Source organism: Triticum urartu, chromosome 3A, assembly GCF_056163025.1.
Source record: "Triticum urartu cultivar PI428250 chromosome 3A, HENAU_Tu73, whole genome shotgun sequence".
In the NCBI taxonomy this organism is placed as follows: Eukaryota; Viridiplantae; Streptophyta; class Magnoliopsida; order Poales; family Poaceae; genus Triticum; species Triticum urartu.
The window spans coordinates 568104489-568125791 of NC_141875.1; the positions used below are offsets into that span (position 1 = coordinate 568104489).

At 41.3% G+C, this 21303-nt stretch overlaps 1 protein-coding gene across 3 annotated transcripts; it reads right to left on the bottom strand.

The window, feature by feature from the left end:
* Positions 1-370: 370 nt before the first annotated feature.
* Positions 371-18540, bottom strand: MOR1 (ARM repeat superfamily protein). Of its 3 annotated transcripts, none has more exons than XM_048708986.2 (53): positions 18139-18539; positions 17879-17984; positions 17672-17795; positions 15748-15827; positions 15492-15669; positions 15341-15405; positions 14028-14110; positions 13850-13935; positions 13636-13749; positions 12904-13023; positions 11517-11619; positions 11213-11349; positions 11049-11114; positions 10838-10952; positions 10679-10719; positions 10139-10210; positions 9941-10042; positions 9444-9549; positions 9069-9181; positions 8908-8995; positions 8684-8784; positions 8448-8555; positions 8265-8370; positions 8105-8184; positions 7878-8027; positions 7706-7781; positions 7484-7608; positions 7136-7396; positions 6961-7035; positions 6800-6881; positions 6589-6710; positions 6424-6516; positions 6268-6345; positions 5380-5475; positions 5191-5292; positions 4996-5097; positions 4676-4858; positions 4464-4575; positions 4099-4175; positions 3908-3987; positions 3669-3734; positions 3465-3582; positions 3170-3289; positions 3021-3098; positions 2775-2933; positions 2548-2706; positions 2376-2473; positions 2137-2293; positions 1931-2047; positions 1728-1823; positions 1304-1375; positions 1011-1233; positions 371-927 (listed from the first exon to the last, which is right to left on the bottom strand). In XM_048708986.2, exons 1-53 carry the CDS (start codon positions 18299-18301, stop codon positions 686-688), a joined length of 5976 nt encoding a protein of 1991 aa, XP_048564943.2. In that variant the 5' UTR covers positions 18302-18539; the 3' UTR covers positions 371-685. The 3 variants fall into 3 exon arrangements, with proteins under 3 accessions (XP_048564943.2, XP_048564942.2, XP_087403861.1); XM_048708985.2 differs by having other exon boundaries at positions 371-930; XM_087547735.1 differs by having other exon boundaries at positions 371-930; positions 6268-6516; positions 18139-18540.
* Between the last annotated feature and the right edge of the window lie 2763 nt (positions 18541-21303).

The window sequence follows — 21303 nt, forward strand, 5'->3', positions numbered from 1 at the left end:
CACATGGGTTTCGTGCCCTGAAAAAAGGAAGGGGTCCCGGGGGAAATCAGGCAACCAAATGAGCCCTTAGGTCTTTTATCTGGCCTACTATAACCATCTATTTAGAATGTGCTCATTTGATGCATGGGCACATGTCACTACAACTCAATAGAAAAAATAGCCACTAGCAGCAATAATTCAACTCGGTGCCCAGGCTCTTCTGCATCCGGTGAACAGTAAAATAAAATTAAAATAAAACAGAAATTCAGAAGACAAATCTTTTTTGTCAACAAGATGCTCAAATGCGTGATGTCAATGGCAGCAAGTATTTACATCACGAAAATCTTGGAAGCCACACCAGCACTCAAGTGTACTCCTAACCGCATAGTACTGATCAATACAGTTAATTCATAACACTCAATTGTATTGCTATACAACACAGGAAAACTCAACCGGCACCAAAAAAATGTGTCAAAATACTAATTAGGCCCTCAACAGGCAAGCTACAAGCAAAACCTCTGACTAGCTTCTCTACAACTACACCAGAAACTCTTCAAGAATGGGTTGACCAGGAACGGGGGTTACAAAATGTCGGCCCCGCATCATGTAGTGCATCCGACATACCTATCTACAAATAGCATGACTATGCTGCAAATTTACAGTCAATTACAATGGTAGGTATTTCTCATAGTACTGTCAACTATATTTAGAGTGGTTCCATAGAGCCACTCTTTAACCTCTCCATTCGTGCTTGCAGCCCAGATAATGCTCTCTCGTCCATGGGTGGAATATTACTTTGTGTTTGTGGCTCACCATCCACTCGCGCCCCCCCATGGAGCGTATTGCCATTCATACTTGACAGTGGCCGAGTCTGAGCTACATCGAAATTGCCCCCTACAGCTGCGGCTTGGATGCTCTTCATCCTTTCCCTGAGAGCATCCAATGTCCCTGCTGGGATAGATACAGATAATTCCACGAATCAGATGACAGTCAGATATCCAGATGTAAAGAGGCAAAAGAGGGAAGTAGACCTGAGGATTGGAATCTATCGGTCTGTTGATCTGATTGCACCCTAAAATCAGAGTCTCCTTGGACTCTGAAGGCGTCATCTTCATTACAATCCGTTTTGCTACTTATCGATTTTGTATGAACAGGAGAAGGCGCAAACTTTGGAGAGGGTATTGATGCTATTGGAGGTGGAGTTGATAATGGAAGACTAGAGGGTGTTCTGCCAGCTGCGGCATTCTTCTCCACCTGGATGCACCAAAATGTCAAGATTACAAAAAGAACTTGAACCCTCCTGTCTATGGTCCAGATTACAAACCTGAGCTAGCCCATCTCTGATGTATGTTCTAAATGCTTCACTTGCATTCTGAAGCTGAGCGAATATATCAACCTGAGAGAAACATGTTTTTGAATGGTATAAACTTTCATCGCAAATTAGCAAACTAAACTCCTAGGTTACAGATTTACTTCTTCAAAGGAAAAAAAACAGTTAATTCAACAGTACTCCCTCCATTCCTAAATATAAGTCTTCGTAGAGATTTCACTATGGACCACATACGGATGTATGTAGATGCATTTTAGAGTCTAGATTCACTCATTTTGCTCCGTATGTAGTCCATAGTGGAATCTCTACAAAGACTTATATTTAGGAACAGAGGGAGTAATTATTAAATCAGTAGCAAGGTTCATATAGCTTTTAGAATCCCACTCTAACCATCCAAAGCCAAAGCTTGACAAAATACCTTTGGGTACAGCTGGGTTATCCGGTAGAGTTCATACAAACCAATCGTACATGTTTGCTTGTCACCGATTTTCTTGAATACTGCAGCAAGCTCTTGCTGATCACACCCAAAAATTGTTAAATAGTGAGTCAAATAATTCAATGACGTAAAAAAAATTATCCACAAGCACGACATGGATAGAAGGAGAAAGGAATTGGAGTAACCTTCAATTGTGCATCCGTTGAATGAATTGATGGATTTGGAGCGTTCGATGCAGCATCACCCCAGTGAGTTTGACCCATAGGTCCAGATGGGGTTAACATCCTAGCTGCTGCAAGGGTCTAGGATGACCCAATAGTATTGTTTAGAAAAAAGGGGAGGCACATAGAAGCTTTATGGAAAAATCAAAGGGTGCAGTTGCAAATTCTACCTGAAGATTAAGATCAATGTATGCCAGGATGATTGGCTGAGGCTCAGCGTCTATAGGAACCATTGAAAGGTGACCTTTTATTGCTGTGCCTCGTAGCTTTACAAGTTCATGCAGCACAGTTTTGACCATTCTTAATGGCTTGTCATCAGCTCCAGCCCTACAGCATATGCAATTGTTTAATGTACAAAAAGAAATCAAATGAACAGCTAAATAGTAAACTGCAAGGGATCAGCACAAACCTCCTCCGTATCTCTTCCATTCCAAGTTCTTGTAAATAAATATGAACACTTTGAAGAATGCGATCAAGGTCAACCTCATATATTGTACTCTGAAGAACCTGAAAGATGACATATGCATTCAGAAGTGATATCTGTACAGATTCAGAATGGTCAAATAAAAATGACAACATACCTTTGTCAACTTAATTAAGCATTTGACAACTAAATCTGAAAACTTCTGATTTTTTACAGCAAGGGACTCTGACGGGGTAGGGGATGGCCATCTTGAAGGGTCCAAGGGCCTCAGCAAATTGATTAGTACAACGAATGAGGAAGTTCTCTCGGCGTTATCCTGCAGAAGATTGGATCATGAACAAAGAGCAGCCAGCAAGCCAAAGCGGAGAAAAGAAATATGCATACCAAGATTTTAAGCATCAAGACATTAAGAGCCTTAAGTAGTTGACTGCCATCATCCATAAGAGGAACCCGCTCATCTAAAAGCCATAGTAGTAGCTCTGTGATAAGGTTATCTAGTGTACCCTCCTTCACTGCGTGAGCGAGACGTTTGATCTGGAAAGTCTGCAATAGTACAAAGAACTCATAAACAACATTTTAACAAATACATGTCAAAACAAAATAATGTTGAACATAAACATATTAACAGACCTGCATGAGAGTATTTAAAACGTATTTGCAAGACCTTGAAGATGCCCCAGATAGGCTGAAATTAAATGTTTTTGGAACCTGAAAGATTTGCCATCACTGGAGTTAGCAGGGTAAGGAAAGCTTAAGCATAAAAAGCAATGTAGGCTTACCATAACAGACAAGCATGAAACTAATCTGTCTGCTTCCTTAATGAGATCGTCAAGCGCAGAGCTTTCAGGATCAACCGCCTGAGTTAGCTCGTGGCATATGACTTTCATTCCTTCAACAGACTGCATGAACAAAAACATGCAAGAACAATGTGTGTGCTTCAACAATGGATGTAAAAATATGACAACAAGTGGGTGTTGAAGTTATAGATACCACAATACAGCATAGAATAAGGAGTGAAGACAGAGCGTATGAACAAGAGACGGCAGAACATGAGAAACTGAGCAACAGCACTACCTGTTCAGGCAAACCTAATGCAACAATATCAAGAGCTTCACGCCAGTCTGCGGGACCAGTCGCTGCTGTTGCCATCTGCCTAGGTACCGTATGGGCATCGGCATACCCGAAGTTTTCCCTGCTTATGGACAAGAATACACAAATAAGGTTGTGTGATGAAATACAGAAGGAACTGCGAACCGATTAATAAGATAAATGAAGCACCTTGGCATCATTGATCCTGCCATTGAACGAGAAACCAATTCCCCACTCTGTTCTGCTACATCGGATCTACAGCCAAAATGAAAGAATATGAATAAACAAGAACAAGAAGACATCGGACATCACGAGGAAAGCAAAAGCAAACTGTTATGTTTTTGTTCAAAATTCTCCATCTTGCATTTTTCAGCCCTGGGTTGGTGTGGGGTAAGGAATGAATGCATGATTCCAACACAGGAACTAACCCGTTTTCTCTGACTGAACGCCTCAATGCTGCTCGGGCATCACCAGGCCTTCCTTCTCTCCTCTTATCCATTTCTCGAGCCTGATAATATATCATTAACAAGGTGATTTTAGATCCCTTGACATTACCAGGTAGCTACATAATTTTAAACTTCAAGTAGAATAAATTTCTTGTGAATTGATAGATGATTACCTTCCACTTAAACCTATCATCGAGCATACTTCTTTGGGCATCTGAAAGTTTTCCAACATATCGCCATACATCATCCCCTGCTTGACCAAAGAGAGTAGACTAAGAACCTCATGAAAATCATTTACACAACATGTAGCTAAGACGTAATGGTTGCTCATGCATCTAATAAGAAAAATGCAGTGATCTGTCACTTGTTCAAATATGCAACTGTGCGTAATTGAAAAATCAAAATACCGAGGAGTAATGGTTCAGGATATAGGGCTAAAGGGTTGAATATTTCAAACAATTGATCAGGCAATACCCAGAAATCAGTTCTAACACAGCATGAAGAACCATCTTCTGAAAAAACTAGCAAAAGAATGTACCAAGGTTCTTGTAAGCAGTGGCAAGCGTATTAAGAGCGGCTTTTCTGATTTCTCCATCCCGCTCTGCTGTTAATGCCGCGACAGATGGCAAATTTTTCAACAAGCCACCAACCTGCATGAACAGAAATAAGCAAGACCCATGAGTAAGAAAGAAAATCTACCGGCTACTAAAGACAACCTCAGGTGATTTGGGTGGGTGGGGGGATCCAGACCTCGGTCCCGTTATGATCCATGAAGTATCCAATAATGTCAACACACTCTATCCTAGTTCGGTTGTTCTTGGAGCGCAGCCCCTCCAATATATAGGGAAGCAGCTTTGGAAGAGAATAGATGTTGATCATTTGCTTTATCAGCTCCCCCATTTTCTCTCTTACTTTTTCAATGTTGTGACCAGACTGCAATACAACAGTGGTTTACAATTAAAAACTCTTGCTACATATTACCATATACCATATAATAAGAATAAAAGGAGTAAGTTCCAAAGCAAAAAATAATGGAAAATATTCCCAGAATGTATTTAAGATGATATTACCTTCTCTATAAGGCAAGGCAGGAAGATTGCAGCTTCTGCTTCCGTTAACATGTAAGATTGATCTTTCAGACCATCAAATAGCTCAGGAAGAAAGTCAAGAACCTACAAGACAAATAAACAGAATACACAGAGACCAATTGAGCTCGAGTGCTTTAACAAAAGAAATAAGTCTCGTCAAGTTTTGAACTGGCACACCTTCAACAAACATGTTGTGTTGGATTCACAGAAGCGCAGGACAAACCATCTTAGTAGTATATCGAGAAGCTCAACCACTTCTTTGCCACTTGAAGGAAGTGCCTGCACAATTGGATAGTGTCACAATCATACGAGCTAGGTTGCACAGTTTACTGCACACGAATAAGTTCCAATATTGCCAATTCCAACCTTTTGTAGTAACTCGATACCATCTATTTGCCTCTTAAAGTCTGAGTTCCATAACCGCAAGCTAACATCTTCTCGGAAATGCTTAAATAAATCAACCTGCAAATAAATTTTTCACAGAATCAGATAGCTTGTTCGGTAAATGGCCAACTAGCTACACACTGTCCACATGTGTAAACTAAATAAATTGTAGGACATAATCAGATCAATATGTCCAATGAAACATATTGAAACACTAGATTCTTCTTCAGTGCATCGCAGGAGGATGCTCACATTTCTGAAATGTGGTTGTATATGCGCACATTACTCCATGTGTGCACAAAATAAAAGTGAACACATTTCATGATTGAATTTAAAACAAGATTCTCACATATTGAGATGTGATAAGGTGTTTGCTAGTCAACACAGCAGCATGGATACCAGCTTTGGACACTAGCACGTCTGCTACTGCTAAGCACAAAGTTCTGTTGCCTACTAACCCGCTATACCAATTGACCAGCTCTGACTTCTGACACGAAAGCACATGTGCATATAACCTGCTACTGCTTGCATAAATTAAGTCCTATGAAACTGTTGGATATATCGATTTGTGCTTGAAAACAAACCAGCATCAAGGAGAGGTAACAAAAAGGGTTTTCCTTGACATGTGACAGTTTGTTCTTAATAGCTTCTCCTTTTTTTTACCAGCGGTTTCTGCCTTTTACTCGGCATTACATTAATTGTGTGCCCGCTAGGTATACTGTTCTGCTTATTGATAAATGGCAAGTACATGCTATAACTAACAAATAACAGCACACTTTATGGCATGATGAGACAACAACCAAGTATAAGAAATATATCTGAGGAAGCAATGCAGTATGCTTAAACCAGTTATTTTTTCACAACACGGACCTTCAGTTCGTCTATTTGCTCACGCCGTGGTTCTTCAAACTTGAATTTACGTACCAACACCCGTCGCTCCCGATCTTCCTGCACAATTAAATACAGATACAAATATAAGAATCTAATGTACAGCTTTGCTAGTTGCAGAACTTGATGCTGCCCTACCTTGTTTGAGTCCTTAATGTTAAATAATGCCTGAGACTGTAACGAGTCTTGAGAAGAGATCATAGTAACAGAGGCCCTTGCTGGAACTCCTCTCTGATAATAAAAAAAATAACAGTTAGAAAAAAAAAGTCATTTTCTACAATGACAGACAGCAAAGCTACCCACTTGAGATGCAGCTTTGCCAACGTTTGAGGAGCGATCATTTAGGCCAGGTTTGACGTTCTTCAAACCACCTTTTGATGGCAAACTCATACTTGTTGTCACCATCTTTACAGAATCAGATATTCCTGTTTAAATGGTGCGGTAATACCAAATCAGTACAGAACAACCTGCATTTAGGGGAATCTAAAATGTGAATTAATATTCTGTAAGACACCTTCATGCACACTGGACAGTTTCAACCTCTCTGCTACAATGGCCATAGTAGGGGATGGCAGATCTCTCAAGTTCTTTGCAACCTACATCATGTAGCGTATTCAGCCATTGGGAAAAGTTACAGGAAAAACGGGCAAATGAATTAAAAGGACAAAATCATACCGCTGCTTGGCCACAAATCTTGAGAACTTCATTCATAAAAGTCTCAGCGGCTTTACGGACTTCAGATGATTTATCCTTTTCAACAAATGGATATAGATACCATTAGAATTCCCATGAACTATATAAGTTTAAATTAATTAATAGCGACAAAATAATTCAATAGTTTGACTAATACCATCAAAGAAGATGCAGACGGCTTCAGTAAAGGCAAAGCCTCAGCTGGATCACTCATTTTCGAGACATGCTTAGACAACCAATCGAAGAGATCTTTTCGCCCTTCTGAACCACTTTTCTGATCACCCAGAGCTACTGCAATATATGGAACCATCTTATCAAGTTGAGTAGCAGCAACCCAGGAATCGAGAGCAGTCAAAGTACACTCTCGCATGTGCTTCTTATTGTCACCAATACACTTCAGCACATCTGCCAAGATACCCTACATCGTAACACAAAATTGCAGTTATTATACGTGCGAAGGACACTACTAAGAAAAAGTACACACAAAGTAGAGCTAGTTATAAACCTTGCTTGATTTTTCAACAGAAGGACCCATAGCAGATGCAAGAACACCAATCGATGACAAGGTCGCCATAACTAAGTTTTTGTTACTGTCATTAAGACGGCCTCTTAGCGCCGTGAACAGGTCCACTGCAGTTTCAAGATAACATAAGTAATGCTGTGACTTAGATGATATAGCCCAGCAAAACATGTTTAAGAGTTATTCAAGATTGACAAAACAATGAACCTGTTCCTGTTGGCTGAATGCGCTTATGGGCCTCCTCCACAATTTTGTTGACTGCTTCTATGGACTCCAGCCTTAACTGTCGTTTCACATTAGCACAATATCAACATCAATACCAAATGCATGCAAACTTAGAATTAGCCCAAGAGGTTAAAGAGAAACCAATTATCTGTACCTTCCAGTCTGGGCTCCCCAAATTTTTCAGTAAAGCAGGCGTTATCTTAGAACTTATGTCTTCTCTCGGCAGGCCATCTGATGAGGCAGCAGACGTAGACGATGCAGTGTCCAAAGCTCTAACTGTTCTTTTCGGAGGAGCAGCAGCACCCTGTTAATTCAGAACAATTATTGCTGTTAAACTTCAAAAGGAAAAAAAAATCCCAAATAATGACCAAGACAGCATACCTCAAATGGATTCTTCTCATATTCAGCATCGAGAGCACTGAGAAGTGCCGGTTTGACATCACTCAAGAAACCCTTTATATCTACAGGAAAAGCTTATTTCAACAACGGCAACAGAGTGCACCCATCAAACCATAAATAAACTAAGAAACAAGTAAACAACCTGGCCCTACAAACTTATGCAGCATCCCGATCAGTTTGATAGTTGAATTTCTGGTTGCAGCAGCGCTAGATTGCAGACCCGTGTCTTTACAAAAATCGATTATGTCCTGGAACCATAAAGAAGACTAAGAACAAGAGGGCAGTGTCTTTATATGCCAAACGATAAAACCATAGCAAACCACACCTTTAGTTTTAAATTCGAAGTCCCAAAGTCTTCAACGGCAGATACCATCCAAAGAATACCCTCACTAAGAACCTTCGGATTCTTGTGCTCTTTCATTATTTTGTATAACTACAAAAATGATGGGCACAATTATGGTGGTTGCAGTCATTAAGATTTTAGAAATTGGACTTAGGCAGATAGTGTGAATGTGCATAAAATGACTACAACAATGGCCTAATTGCAATGTTATCTCATACCCTCTCAAACACAAACCCTGGACCTACTGCCTCGCAAAAAGCGGTAAGACATTTCATTGCAGGTGCTCGGGTTTTTATATCAGCAACCCTTTCACTTATGCCTGAAAGAAAATGATTTTATAAATCAGTAATTCTGCAATAATAAGCATTCTATAAGACATAAGCGGTAATTGGATGTGAAAAGTTATCAAATATTGAAAAACTGAAGAAAGAGGAGCTCGTACCAAGAAGGCATAGAACGACACATCGCTTTGGGAACTTCTTCACAGTTGAGGCAATGTAGGTGATGACCTCTATAACTTGTTGTTGAACCTGTTTCATACAAAATATGCATTACTTCAATAAGGAAATATTTCTTACTAAACCAAAAATGATCAGTGCATACCTGCACATTTTTTTCATTCCATCCAGGCACAGCACATAATAAACGGACCAAGAGTTCGGCAGATTTGTCAAGTTCTGTGAGATTTTCGACATCCTGCTTTAGCATGCCAATGGCTGCCAAAAAGTAGAATATTAGGGTTTAAATGTAGGTCATGGAAGCATCAAGGTTTAGTAGAATTACGTTCCATTTTCCATACATGGCATAGAATATTAAAAACAGCACAGAAATAGCAAAATATCAAACAATGATACGGCATGATTTCCTTCGTTAAGTGTAGCATTAACATGTTAGATGTAAAAGGACGCAAATCAAAGCTTATTCTGCCAATCCAAATAAGATAAAGAACAAAACACAAAGCACATGATCTGTTGGAACCTTCAAGACGCTCTTTCCAAACAGTGCTCTTTAACTGTGAAATTGTCTCTGTTTTCACAACAGAATTTAATCTCTCCTCTATTTCTTCCAAACTCATCTCTGAAGGCTGCAAGAAATGAAGCAAGCATGTAAGTTCAAACCTGACTTTCTTGGTGAACTATTACTTTGTAAACACAATCAGTCACTCAAAAACAGTTGGGTATAATGGAAACACCTTCAGTTAAACATCTATGGTCTCAGTACTCTTATGATAGATTCAAAGACTTAAAATACTGGACTAGGAGAAATATACATCCAGTAGTTTCAAGATTAAAAAAATTACAAGACTCCCGCAGAAAATTGTGACTATCGACAAAATAAACAAGGATGTGCTCCAGACTAGCAACCAAGACAAGTTACAAATTACAAATAGAAAATTGTTTTACTATGAAAATCACAAATGATTTTGATTGTAAAAAGGAACAATGTACTTATGATAAGCAAGTCGAGTAAGCCACCTCAACATCTTCTATCTCAGGAGCAGCAGAAGCCTTTGACTGTGGTCCGCCATCTGTCTTTTTTGCAGTTGATTTTGCTGGTCCAGATTTCTTAGCCGGGGCCTTACAAAAATAGAAACATGGTGGCCAAATTTAAAGAGTAGAAACTCAAACATAGTATGGTTATGCGCATCCAAGAGCAAGGAAAACAATGCTAACCGCTGCATGGATAGGCTTCTTTCCACTAAGCATGCTTGCAGCAGATCTCCTCATTGTTGAGCTATCTGTAACCTACACAACCATGAAATAATCAGGGTTTGGTTTGTCAACTGATATATCACGTTCCACTGCTAGCTATAAAGTATTTTAAGCAGTGGTCCTGCAAAGATTTTATTACGATAAATACAGTCCTTCAACTTCGTCCAGTACTGCTTAATGTAACGCTGGTGGCTTCTATTTCCAATTTTTTATATATGCCCGAGAGCATCTTTAGTCGAGCCATACCAGAAAAATCTAGAGCAATCGTCAAAAATTATTCTAACAATGTTCTAGAAGAGACCAGCCTAGCACACCCAGCTGATCATCCTGCCTAGTGCCTAGCACATAGCTGAAGGCAGGTGGCAAATACGATTCCAAAGAGCAGGCCATGCAGCCCAGCACAATTGCAGAGAAGCAGGTTGGGTCTTGGAAGAGAAGCCACAGATTACAGATTGTATGTGCTGTTGTGTTAATAGCGAGGTCAAAACATAGAAAAGGTACCTCCCGAGCAGATGTGGCAGCTCCTGAACTTGAGGTAGGTACTGAAATGGCATAGTTGCTGTTTGTTAGGTTCGCAACAGTGTTGGTGTAGAAATGAATACAGAACATAGATGTATTGTTCCCATCTGGAAAAATGGGAACAGGAACAGCAGCTCAAACCTGTCCCTGAACTTAAAACAGTATCAGTGGCAGAGCCAATCATATCTGAAAGTTTCTTTTTCCTCACGTCATCTAACTTCTCCAGGGACCGTTCCAAGGGTTTCATTCCAACCATCTATACAGATAGTAAAGTACCCAAAAAAAAGCATAGAACGTAAGTAACATCAAAGGATAACAGATGCCACGAGAAAGACACTCAAAAGACACAAACCTTAGCTATGGCAGTCAAAACAGAGAACGAAGAATCTCGAACATCTGGGGTGCTATCATTCAAGCACTAAGAATAGGAAATTAAGTTAGGGCAGATACGTGAAGGCAAATGCAAATATACTAGAAGAAGAAATCACAACCGGTAAACCAAAATTGTTTATTCACCTCCATGCAGATAGGAACATACTCCTTGTGCAACTTTAGGACAGTTGCCTTATTGCTCGTTTCAATGCAAAATGCAACCCAGTTCAACGTTAAGGATCGAACAAGAGGGACCTTGTTTTTTACAGCGACCCGAACATCTGCAATAACACAATAAACATACTCACATTTTGAGCCAAATACAAAGTTTGTGTTAGGATTAACACATCCGCCTTTTTATGCATAAACAAAACTACTTTATAACACTTCTGATTTTTATTTTTTTAAGATAATACAGGGTTTTTCTCTAGCCAAAACAAATACTAACCTTCAATCACATCAAGAAGAGCAATACAACCAGACTTATGCATTGCTTCGAGTGTTTGAGTCAGTGCTTCTGACATGGTTGGCTTTTTCTCTTTCAGTTTTTCCTGTTTAACATAAACAAGGGCAGATGAAGTGAAACATGTCACTTTACTTGATCGATATTTCAAGTTAGTGCAGCATAAGAACTTCGTCGGCCAGTAAGAGGAACAAATATACCCGTTGCCCTGAGCCCCTGTAAGGGTTAATTTAAACAATACGATTATGTCAAATCAAAAGAGGATAGTCTGTAATACTAACTGTTTATTACACAGCTAAATCACCAAATACATCTTTTTCTTGGTAGTCTGGATATTACATAAATTGTAATATCACGATGTCAACCTAAAAACAAATTTGTCTCCAAGAGAGAGAGAGAGTGTGTGTATGTGTGTGCGCGTGTGTGCACTATTATTATTGTATATTGTAAAGCACTACATCAAAACAACCTCTATACCAATGATGGTGTCTTCGTCCTAGACACCTGGGCGACAATCAGGCAATAGATCATATTATAAAATTAATTTATTGTAATAACAAGAGGACAACTTTATACTCCCTCCGTCCCAAAATAAGTGACTCGACTTTGTACTAATTGAGTCACTTATTTTGGGACGGAAGGAGTATTTAACATCTACACTAGAGTGGTTATAGAAGATCCCAGTCAATCTTATTCACATAGAATCTTGTATTTCCCTCTATCACAGAAAATCACATGTCACACTTGAAAAGAAAGGTGGACCAAGCAGAACAGCAACAAACTGTCCAATAGTCCCACCTTCCTGCAAAAGAAATGGTAAAGTCCAAACTGAAGGAAAAGATATCTTTTGTCTTCTCCGACTCAGCTCACAGTTCTCTCCCTTGATGTGCTTCTTTTCTTAGTCAAATCGACCCTCTTTTGAGGGGTCCTTTTCACAAACATCCTTCTTTCCCTAGTACCTTCCACAAGGCTAATGAATCCCACCACTTTGGGAGTTTTTTTCGCTTAGTCAGATGCTCAGAGCCTAGTCACTCTGGAGCTTGCAGGCGGATCTCAAATGACCACAAGCGAGCCAACAAGCACTAATGTGCAACAAAGAACTAGATTCTTCTAGTGGATCATGCAGTAGCACGCAAATTTGGCTGCACTGATCAGTCATATGGCTAAAATAAAGGGCAAGTACATTTACAAAAACACAGAAAAACACTCAATAGAGTCAAAGCAAGTCAGTCTCAGAGATCTTAAGATATCATAAGCAATAAAAATGAATTTGCTAGAGATTTATGGCTATTAAGGAAAAGGATAATTTGACAGACAAGTGAAACAGGAAGGGCGATTTATGGTTACTAAGGAAACGGGTAATTTGACTTACAAGTAAAACAGGAAGCAGATTCCGTGAATTTCCTGAAAAATGAGTTCTTAAACCTTTAGCTAAATTCCCTATTGCTTGGGTAGCTTCCACTGCAACAGCCAAATTAACATCTGTAACAAGCTGCAATAGGACAAAGACAAAGGGAATGAAGTGAATCACAAATTACAAACATTATTAGAAGCAACAACTGCATGGTAACACCTAGGAACCTGAACACTTCTCAGATAGTTAACACTTGCTGACTAGCAACAATAGATTGGCAAGATAAGATAAGAGAAAACAATTCTAAGGCTACTCTTATCACAAATACTACCAGCCTACCACAATAAACCAAGAGCGATCAACAACATAACATGACCTCCCAAAGAATATGGTGTGCAGGTAGTTCCTCATTAAGTATTGCTACGCTATACTCCAAGAAACTTCCAAAACAACATAATATGAGTTAATTTTGAGCAATGAGAATCCACGCAAAAGATTTCTGAGAAAACATTATGCAGGTTGTATCAAAGTTAACATTCTCCTGCGAATTACTCCAAGTACAAACTACAAAATTAATATATGTCAGGAAAAACAATGAAAGGGTGTTTCTCTTGTAAAACATAAGGAAACAAAAGAACATAATGAGTCAGGAAACTGCTTAAAATAATATCTGATATTTTGTCATGCTAACCAAGAAATGGACACAAATCTTAATGCATGAAATATCGTAAAATTCAATCCAATATTAACCTTTTTAAGTGTTCGGGAAACTTCATTAAAATCACCAGGAGCAATTTTTTTGGTTGAAGCAAGCTTAGTAAGCTCTGCAACAGCATCCCTTCTTTCCGACCATTTAGTTGCTTTCTGGAATTGCAGATAACACAATGACATCACAAGTCTATAGAACAATAACAAAAGATTAGTACGACTCTGGCAGTATGTCTATGCAAGAAAGATCACATACCACGCCATCCCAAAATCCAGACTTTTCAAGTGGGGTTAAAATATCCACAGGATCAACAAGATCATATTCATCAATCTCCATAGGGGCTAGAAATACAATTGTATCAGTATCTTGTCACAAATTAAACACAGGAAACTTGTCGACGACAGAAATAAAAATGCTCCTGAAAACAACAGACCATCTGGCACTGCAACTTCAGAAGTACTGGCGCCTGTTGTCTCTGGCACAGCTTCCTCCTCAAGCTCCTTTTCTTGTTCAGATCTGGTAAACAATATTTAAATTATATCCACTTTTAATATATGATGGGTCAAGTTGAAAAAATATAAACATATTGTATTCACCAATCGTGAGCATGGTTAAACAAAAAATATTTGGCAGTGAATTAATACATTTTTTAGGGCACAGCTTCTGGTGACCAAGAAACTAACACCACTAGAAAAAACTTAGAAGAATGTTATATATAGGAGATGTACCCTATGATTTTTCCTTGTTAACCATCCTTGTAAATATGATTTTGGTTCATCCACACTTAAAACCTTATTATTACTCTCTCTGTTCGGATTTATTAGGCCTCCTCTTATCTTGGGTCAAAATTATGATTTTGGTTCATCCACACTTAAAACCTAATAGAAGGCAAAGTATATGTCATAAAAACTATGCCATGGGAAACCTCTTCCAAATACAAATCCAATAATATAGTTTTTGTAACGTATACTTTATATTTTGTTAGTCATATATGTGGTCAAAGTTTGAACCAAAATATGAGGGGGCCAATAAACCCTCCGGGAGTACCGAATAAGAGACAAAACTAAAATAACAAAAGAAAACCAATAGCCCATATATTGTGATAAACAAAACAGTAACCAAAGTTGTATCTTATGCTTGGGAATGGAGTAGCTTTTTTAGATACCATGATCATAACTATACAACATGTACAAATGATAGCATCACACAGTTCATAAAACAAATACTGAAACTTGTGTTTTAGCTTACATCGAATCAATGGATTTTACTTTTCAATTCTACGCCTAATAAAGTAGTCTCAGGTATGAAAGTACCTAATTTAACTTCTTTTATTGTATTTCAAATATTGAATTGCTTGCTATTGAAATTCATCATACAAGGATATTTTTTGCAAGCCAAATATACATTCATCTAGTTTGGTCAGACTGTATAAAAAATCTCATAGAAAAATATTATGATGTGCTTGCATACTTTGTCCTTATGCAGAAGTAAACGATGAAATGGGTTATAAACAAATGACTAACAGTACAACCATCCAGTGCAAAATAAACAAACAAACTCAAACATAAAACGACTACACAAAATATATTATGAATGTGTTCTGGCATTTTATCATAGTTCATGAAGAATTATAATATAGCAGCTTGAACCTACAATTTAGATACCTGTTTTACAAGGTTAAATCCGAAATTTTCATGTAAAGAAATGCTACAAATATTAGAGAGATGTTCTTTAAAAAAAGTTGACCTTATCTTGCGAGTTGGCTTAGCAATTCCCGAGACATTTGCTAGCTCTGCTTCCAACTCTTTTTTCTACAAACAGAAAAAATGTGATTACAAAGTTGGCTCATAAAACATATTATCAATGAAATCTATTGAACTGGTACAAATAATCCCACCATTGTATCCCTCATCTTCTCAAATAAAATTGACTTTACAGGCTCTTTGCCAATCCATCGACAAAGCTCAAGTGTCAATCCTTTAGAAGAAGCTCGAACATTCTGGTCTGGATGATCAAATAGCTCAGGAAGCATCTTCAGAATTTTTTTAGGTGGTACAACCTTAGCTCCAAATTCACTGGCAGAAACAGGAAGATGTTTAGAGAGTTTGATAAATACTTATGGTTACAAGCCAACTTACCAGCTAAGAACTTACCTGAGTGCTTGAAACATGACATCAATAGCAGGAACAACAGCTTTAGCCACTTTATTCTTTACAGCCTTCTCCATAGATTCCTGGTACCATAAGAAAATTGAGTCCGTTTGAGCAAGTTAGCATGCTATCGATCATAATTAAAAGAGGGGACATGTTGTGGAGATGGGAAACATTTTAAACAGGTTGAGTAACCAACAAATAAATAAGGTTGTGTTAGATAAAGGCTGGTCGTCAATGCCTTGTGGGAAGATATGTCATATCACCAGAATAACAAAATACTTGAACACTCAGGCATTTACGTGCATTTGCAAATAAATGATGATTGGGATGCCAGCTGAGGCATTTACGTATAGGTCATCGTGGAATCCATGTGGCCAAGGCTCTGAAACTTTGACCATCGTTTTATGTGGTATGTAAGCTTACATCATAATAATGACATTGCATTTGTCTTCAGATACTTTTATGATATAGAAGTTCAATATTTTTACTAGAATGTTAAGATTAAATATCATAGCCTGTGCACTGAAAACTGATAAGACTTATATTTGTAAGTAGAGTTAACTATAAACACTATTATTAACAACTAACTCTGCAAATGCATATATCCCCTTTTTTCCCAAAAGGGAACTGAAGGGGGGGGGGGTGATAGTATAGATTTTCTAGGGAAAGGAGGACCCAAAGGGAAGTCACACATTGAATTGAGACAAGCAGGGAAGTCCTAAACACAAGGAACAGTTCTCCACAGAAAAGGAAACGCCAAGAGTCAAAACTGGGTACAACGTTGTCAAAATAATCAGTTTCTTTGCTTCCAAGAGCCAACAGAAACTTCCAACAGTGAAGAGTGAAAGGGCAGTCAATGAAGAGATGGTGGCGGTCTTCCAGTGCTCCAGAGTCAGAGTATGCAGGAAGATCCATTAGATACCAAGCAGTTGCGCCTTATGAGCATTTCTCTGGTATTGAGCCTATCTTCTCCCATGAGCCTACCATTGACCAGCAGACAAAACAAAGGCCTTCGAGTTTTGGCCCGCATTTACTTGACCAGCAGACAAAACAAAGGATCCGGGGAGTCCAGTTGGGTGTCCTGAAAGCTATGAAGGCAACATTGCTCAGAAGTGTATTCCAGATTGCCCAAGTGCAGGTCCATCTGTCTTTCATGTGTATATAACATTTCCATGACATTGCTTCTATTGTTAGATCTAAGACCGCCAGCACCACGATCATCATAGTGCATGTTAGTTGGGCAGGAGAACTTTGTTTTCACGGTACTTGGGTGGGCTGGGCGGGGATTGCTTACAGATGGTGGTCATAAAGATAGTAAGTATGAATACGGATGGGGTGGTGAAGAAAGGTTAAGTGTTGTCTTCACCATCAGTCAAACTTACAGGTGCTCCCTAGTAATGCAAGCTCAGGAAACATGCCCCTGGTGCCCTTGCAACAATTAAACGAAAATTTGCTCTATTATCAAGTGAATGGGAGGGTGGAACAGCTAAAGGTACTTGCAGAATTTGGGGGTCTACCATGCCACAATCAAAAGACAAGACTGAAGGCAAAGGAGGGAAATTGGTTTTCCTGCCACAGACATTAATCAATGGTTTCATGCACCGAATGCCAAGGAAACAATGGCCAATCTCTACTACTGTTCTCTACCACTGTTCGCTAAGTGATAACTAAGATGTGCTAGTGAGAAGAGTGTAAATATTGACCATCCACTCTTATTGCATAGGCCTAACCTTATGTAAGTTATAACAGCATTGGTGCATGGACACTACATAAGCCAGGAATTACATCTAACCATACACCTACAAAATGTGTGGCCTAAGTTGTGGAAGACAAAACAACTGAGACCACACCATAATTGTGCGCTCGATGCATACGTATCATTTAAGTCATACTGAAAGTAATCACCAACTGCGGTCGGACTTACAAGGAAGACCTCTGACGCCTCCAGCTCCACCCAAAGGAGAAATGCAGCTTGAGCCTTCTCAACAGTCTTAGGCCTGCCAGTGAGGCACTTGGCACATATCGCATCGCACACCTCCTTGGCATACCTGCGGGAGGCCGGCCCCAAAAATCAACGGAAAGGTAACTAGAAGCACAAGAGCAAATGACGTAGCATCCTGTAGACACGCACCTCGATACATCAGCATCAGCGGCTCGTTGGAAAGCCAGCAGCGCATCCAGCGCCTTCTCCTGCACAGGCGCGTTCGAATCCGAAACCGCCTTCTTAAATAATGGTCCTAACCACCACAGGAGCAAGGGGGAAACACGGCCATTCAGATCTAACACGACGGAATACAGCAGGAATCTCGAAATGGGGGCGCGCGAATCAGGCAACGCGCGGATCCGAGCGCGCAATGGGGCGGATCGGGAGGCGGCGGGAGCGGGTCTCACCAAACTCGCGGAGGCGGGCGTCCTTGGGGTCGGTGATGGAGTCGCAGAGCGCGGCGAGGTCGATGTTGGCGTCGTTCCGCACCTTCCAGTTCTTGTGCTGCAGCCGCTCGTCCCACGGCAGCTTCTTCGCCTCCTTGAGGAGCTTCTCGTCCTCGGTCGACATGGCCGGCCGCCGCCGCTAGACGAGACGCTAGAGCCTGGCGGCCTCCAATGCAATCGCCGTCCGCGGATCGATGCGGCGGCCTAGGGTTTCAAATTGTGGCGGTGGCGGTGGCGTTCGTGGGGAGTTTGGATCGGAGGAGGGGGGGGAGGGAGAGAGCGGAGATGGAGGGGAATAAAAAGGTAAAAAACGATTTTCCGGGGGTGGGAAATGCGAGTGAAATAGGGAGAGGGGGGTTTGGAGTCGCGTCAGGTCAGGAGCGGGGGCGTCATTTTGTTCGTCCGTTCGTTCGGGCTCGCACGGGGGGAGGCCGGTAGGTTTCGGGTCAGGGTCTCGGCCGGGTACGAGAAGGTGCTCTCGTGGGGTGGGCCATGTCCTGGGTCCCATTCGTCGGTGGGATGAGGGCTGTTCGCTGGTTCGCGAGGCGAAGGGCGAGGGAGTGGGAGTGGGAGTGGGACGGTGTCGGTCCGGTCGGGGAGTTTTGAAAGATTTTGAATTTCCGTGGAAGACGGGGCGCACATTGGTGCCACGTGTACGGACAGGATCCCGTGACTGTGTCAGCTTAGCTGTAAAGCGTACAGCTCTCTCTCTCTCCAGCACCGGTCATATACACGAAGTGTTTTCCAAAATGAAACTGTAGTACTCCCTCAGGTCACTTTTGTAAGTCGTTTCAGACAACCCAAAATAGGCTGTTTTGCACATTGTCTGAAATGTCTTCAAGGTCTTATAAAAGTGAACAGAGAGAGTATAGTTTATGAAAATGTTTGGACGCGTTTGGTTGCTCGCATCTTTTTTGCCCATTTGCATATTTGTTTCAGTTGGGCCTGGTTGAGCATATGCATGCAAAAAAATCAATATTTACATGTTGATTGGTTGTCTGCACGTCGTCTCCCTGCATCGTAACGACGCCTCTTCGCATCGCGTTTGGTTGCTTTCATTGTATGTGGTCACACGAGTGCACGTTGTTTGGTTACATACGAGCATAGAGTTGTGCTCACCTTATACCCTACTTGGTGAGCTTAGCAATACTACTACATCTTACACACGATCACACCGAGCACATCAACGCGACAACACTGCTATGACGATGAACTGGACGAAGATGATGAAGTTCTTCAGTCCTAACGGACGATCCACCTTGCCAACCTCAATCTTGTTGCATGAATGCTCTCGCACATACTTAGAGTAAGAATCTTCTGCCGCTTGCCTAGTCTTAAACCCTCGATGGCTGCTATCGCCGTACCCTAAAACTTGTTTGTTGCAAGCTTCCCATGAACTGTAGACCCCTGGAACCCTACATTCGAACACCGCATACCACTTGCCCTAACAGTGCAAATGAGTAATAAGTTGAAGCAACAAGCATTGGAACACACAACACAACAACCAATGAAGAACTCTAGGAGCAAGCAATGGAGCAGAAGAGCATTAGTAAGCATCCATGATCATAGCAAGTTCAACCTACCACTACTTTGGTGTCATCCTACCACCACATCCAAAAGAGGGGGCAATCCTACCAGCGCAAGTTCGTGGTCACCGTGAGGGGTTAGTACATCGCCATCACCAAAACATACAGACCATAAGATTGTTTTCAAGTCCTAACTACACAAAATATACATTGCCATCGTCGTCCTTGTCGCCATCGCCATCGTGGATCATGCACGCCGTAGCCACCAGCAGAAGCATCACTAGTAGTAGTGCTTGCCTAGCCAGAGCACCCTGTGGACGTCTCCCATGGCAACAAACCCAACACCCTGGGCTTTGTTGTCCAGCAGGTGGCTGAGAGCCATCATGAGAGCCTCAGGGCTGAAGTCAATCTGCTCCATGACGGCGTCGTAGAGCTTAGGGTGGACGTCCACACTCTTGTTCTCCCTGGTGGCGGTGACTACCTCCTTCACTGCCCCAGTTGAGGGAGTCCTGGATTAGGGGGTCTCCGGATAGCCGGACTATATCCTTTGGCCGGACTGTTGGACTATGAAGATACAAGATTGAAGACTTCGTCCCGTGTCCGGATGGGACTATCCTTGGCGTGGAAGGCAAGCTAGGCAATAAGGATTTATAGATCTCCTCCCTTGTAACCGACTCTGTGTAACCCTAGCCCCCTCCGGTGTCTATATAAACCGGAGGGTTTAATCCATAGGACAACATACAATCATACCATAGGCTAGCTTCTAGGGTTTAGCCTCTATGATCTCGTGGCAGATCAACTCTTGTAATATTCATATCATCAAGAACAATCAAGCAGGACGTAGGGTATTACCTCCTTCAAGAGGGTCCGAACCTGGGTAAACATCGTGTCCTTGTCTCCTGTTACCATCCGCCTTAAACGCACAGTTCGGGACCCCCTACCCGAGATCTGCCGGTTTTGACACCGACATTGGTGCTTTCATTGAGAGTTCCACTGTGCCGTCATCATAAGGCTCGATGGCTCCTTCAATCATCGGTAACGATGCGGTCCAGGATGAGGTTTTCCTCCCCGTACAGATCTTTGTATTCGGCGGCTTCGCACTGCGGGCCAATTCACTTGGCCATCTAGAGTAGATCGAGAGCTACGCCCCTGGCCATCAGGTCAGGTTCGGAAACTTAAACTACACTGCCGACATCCGCGGAGAATTGATCTTCGACGGATTCGAGCCCATGTCAGGTGCGCCGCACAGTCACGACGAGCATGACGTAACTCTGCCGTCGGACAATATTTGGGAGATCACATCTGCAACTACTCCGACCATCAATCCGGAGCAAATCGCGACATCTGAGAGCGGAGGGATAGACCCCGCCATGGAGGCCGCACTCTCAGTGGCGATAGAGCCGGATACTGAATTCACCCCTTACGAGAGTCGTGTCGCCGAACCACTGGTTCACCTCCGGCCACGGACTCCGAGCCGCTTACATCTGTGCCCGTCGAATCCGACTGGGCGCCGATCATGGAGTTCACCTCCGCGGATATCTTTCAGCACTCGCCTTTTGGCGATGTGCTAAATTTATTAAGGTCTCTCTCCCTGTCAGGA

Excerpts from the sequence above, each read along its gene's own strand:
- MOR1 (XM_087547735.1), bottom strand. The coding sequence starts at position 18,301 with ATGTCGACCGAGGACGAGAAGCTCCTCAAGGAGGCGAAGAAGCTGCCG. Across the intron at positions 5,476-6,267 it reads AGCAAATAGACGAACTGAAG|GTTGATTTATTTAAGCATTT; the intron begins GTCCGTGTTGTG and ends ATTTATTTGCAG. Across the intron at positions 4,176-4,463 it reads CACTGCTTACAAGAACCTTG|GGGATGATGTATGGCGATAT; the intron begins GTACATTCTTTT and ends TTGGTCAAGCAG.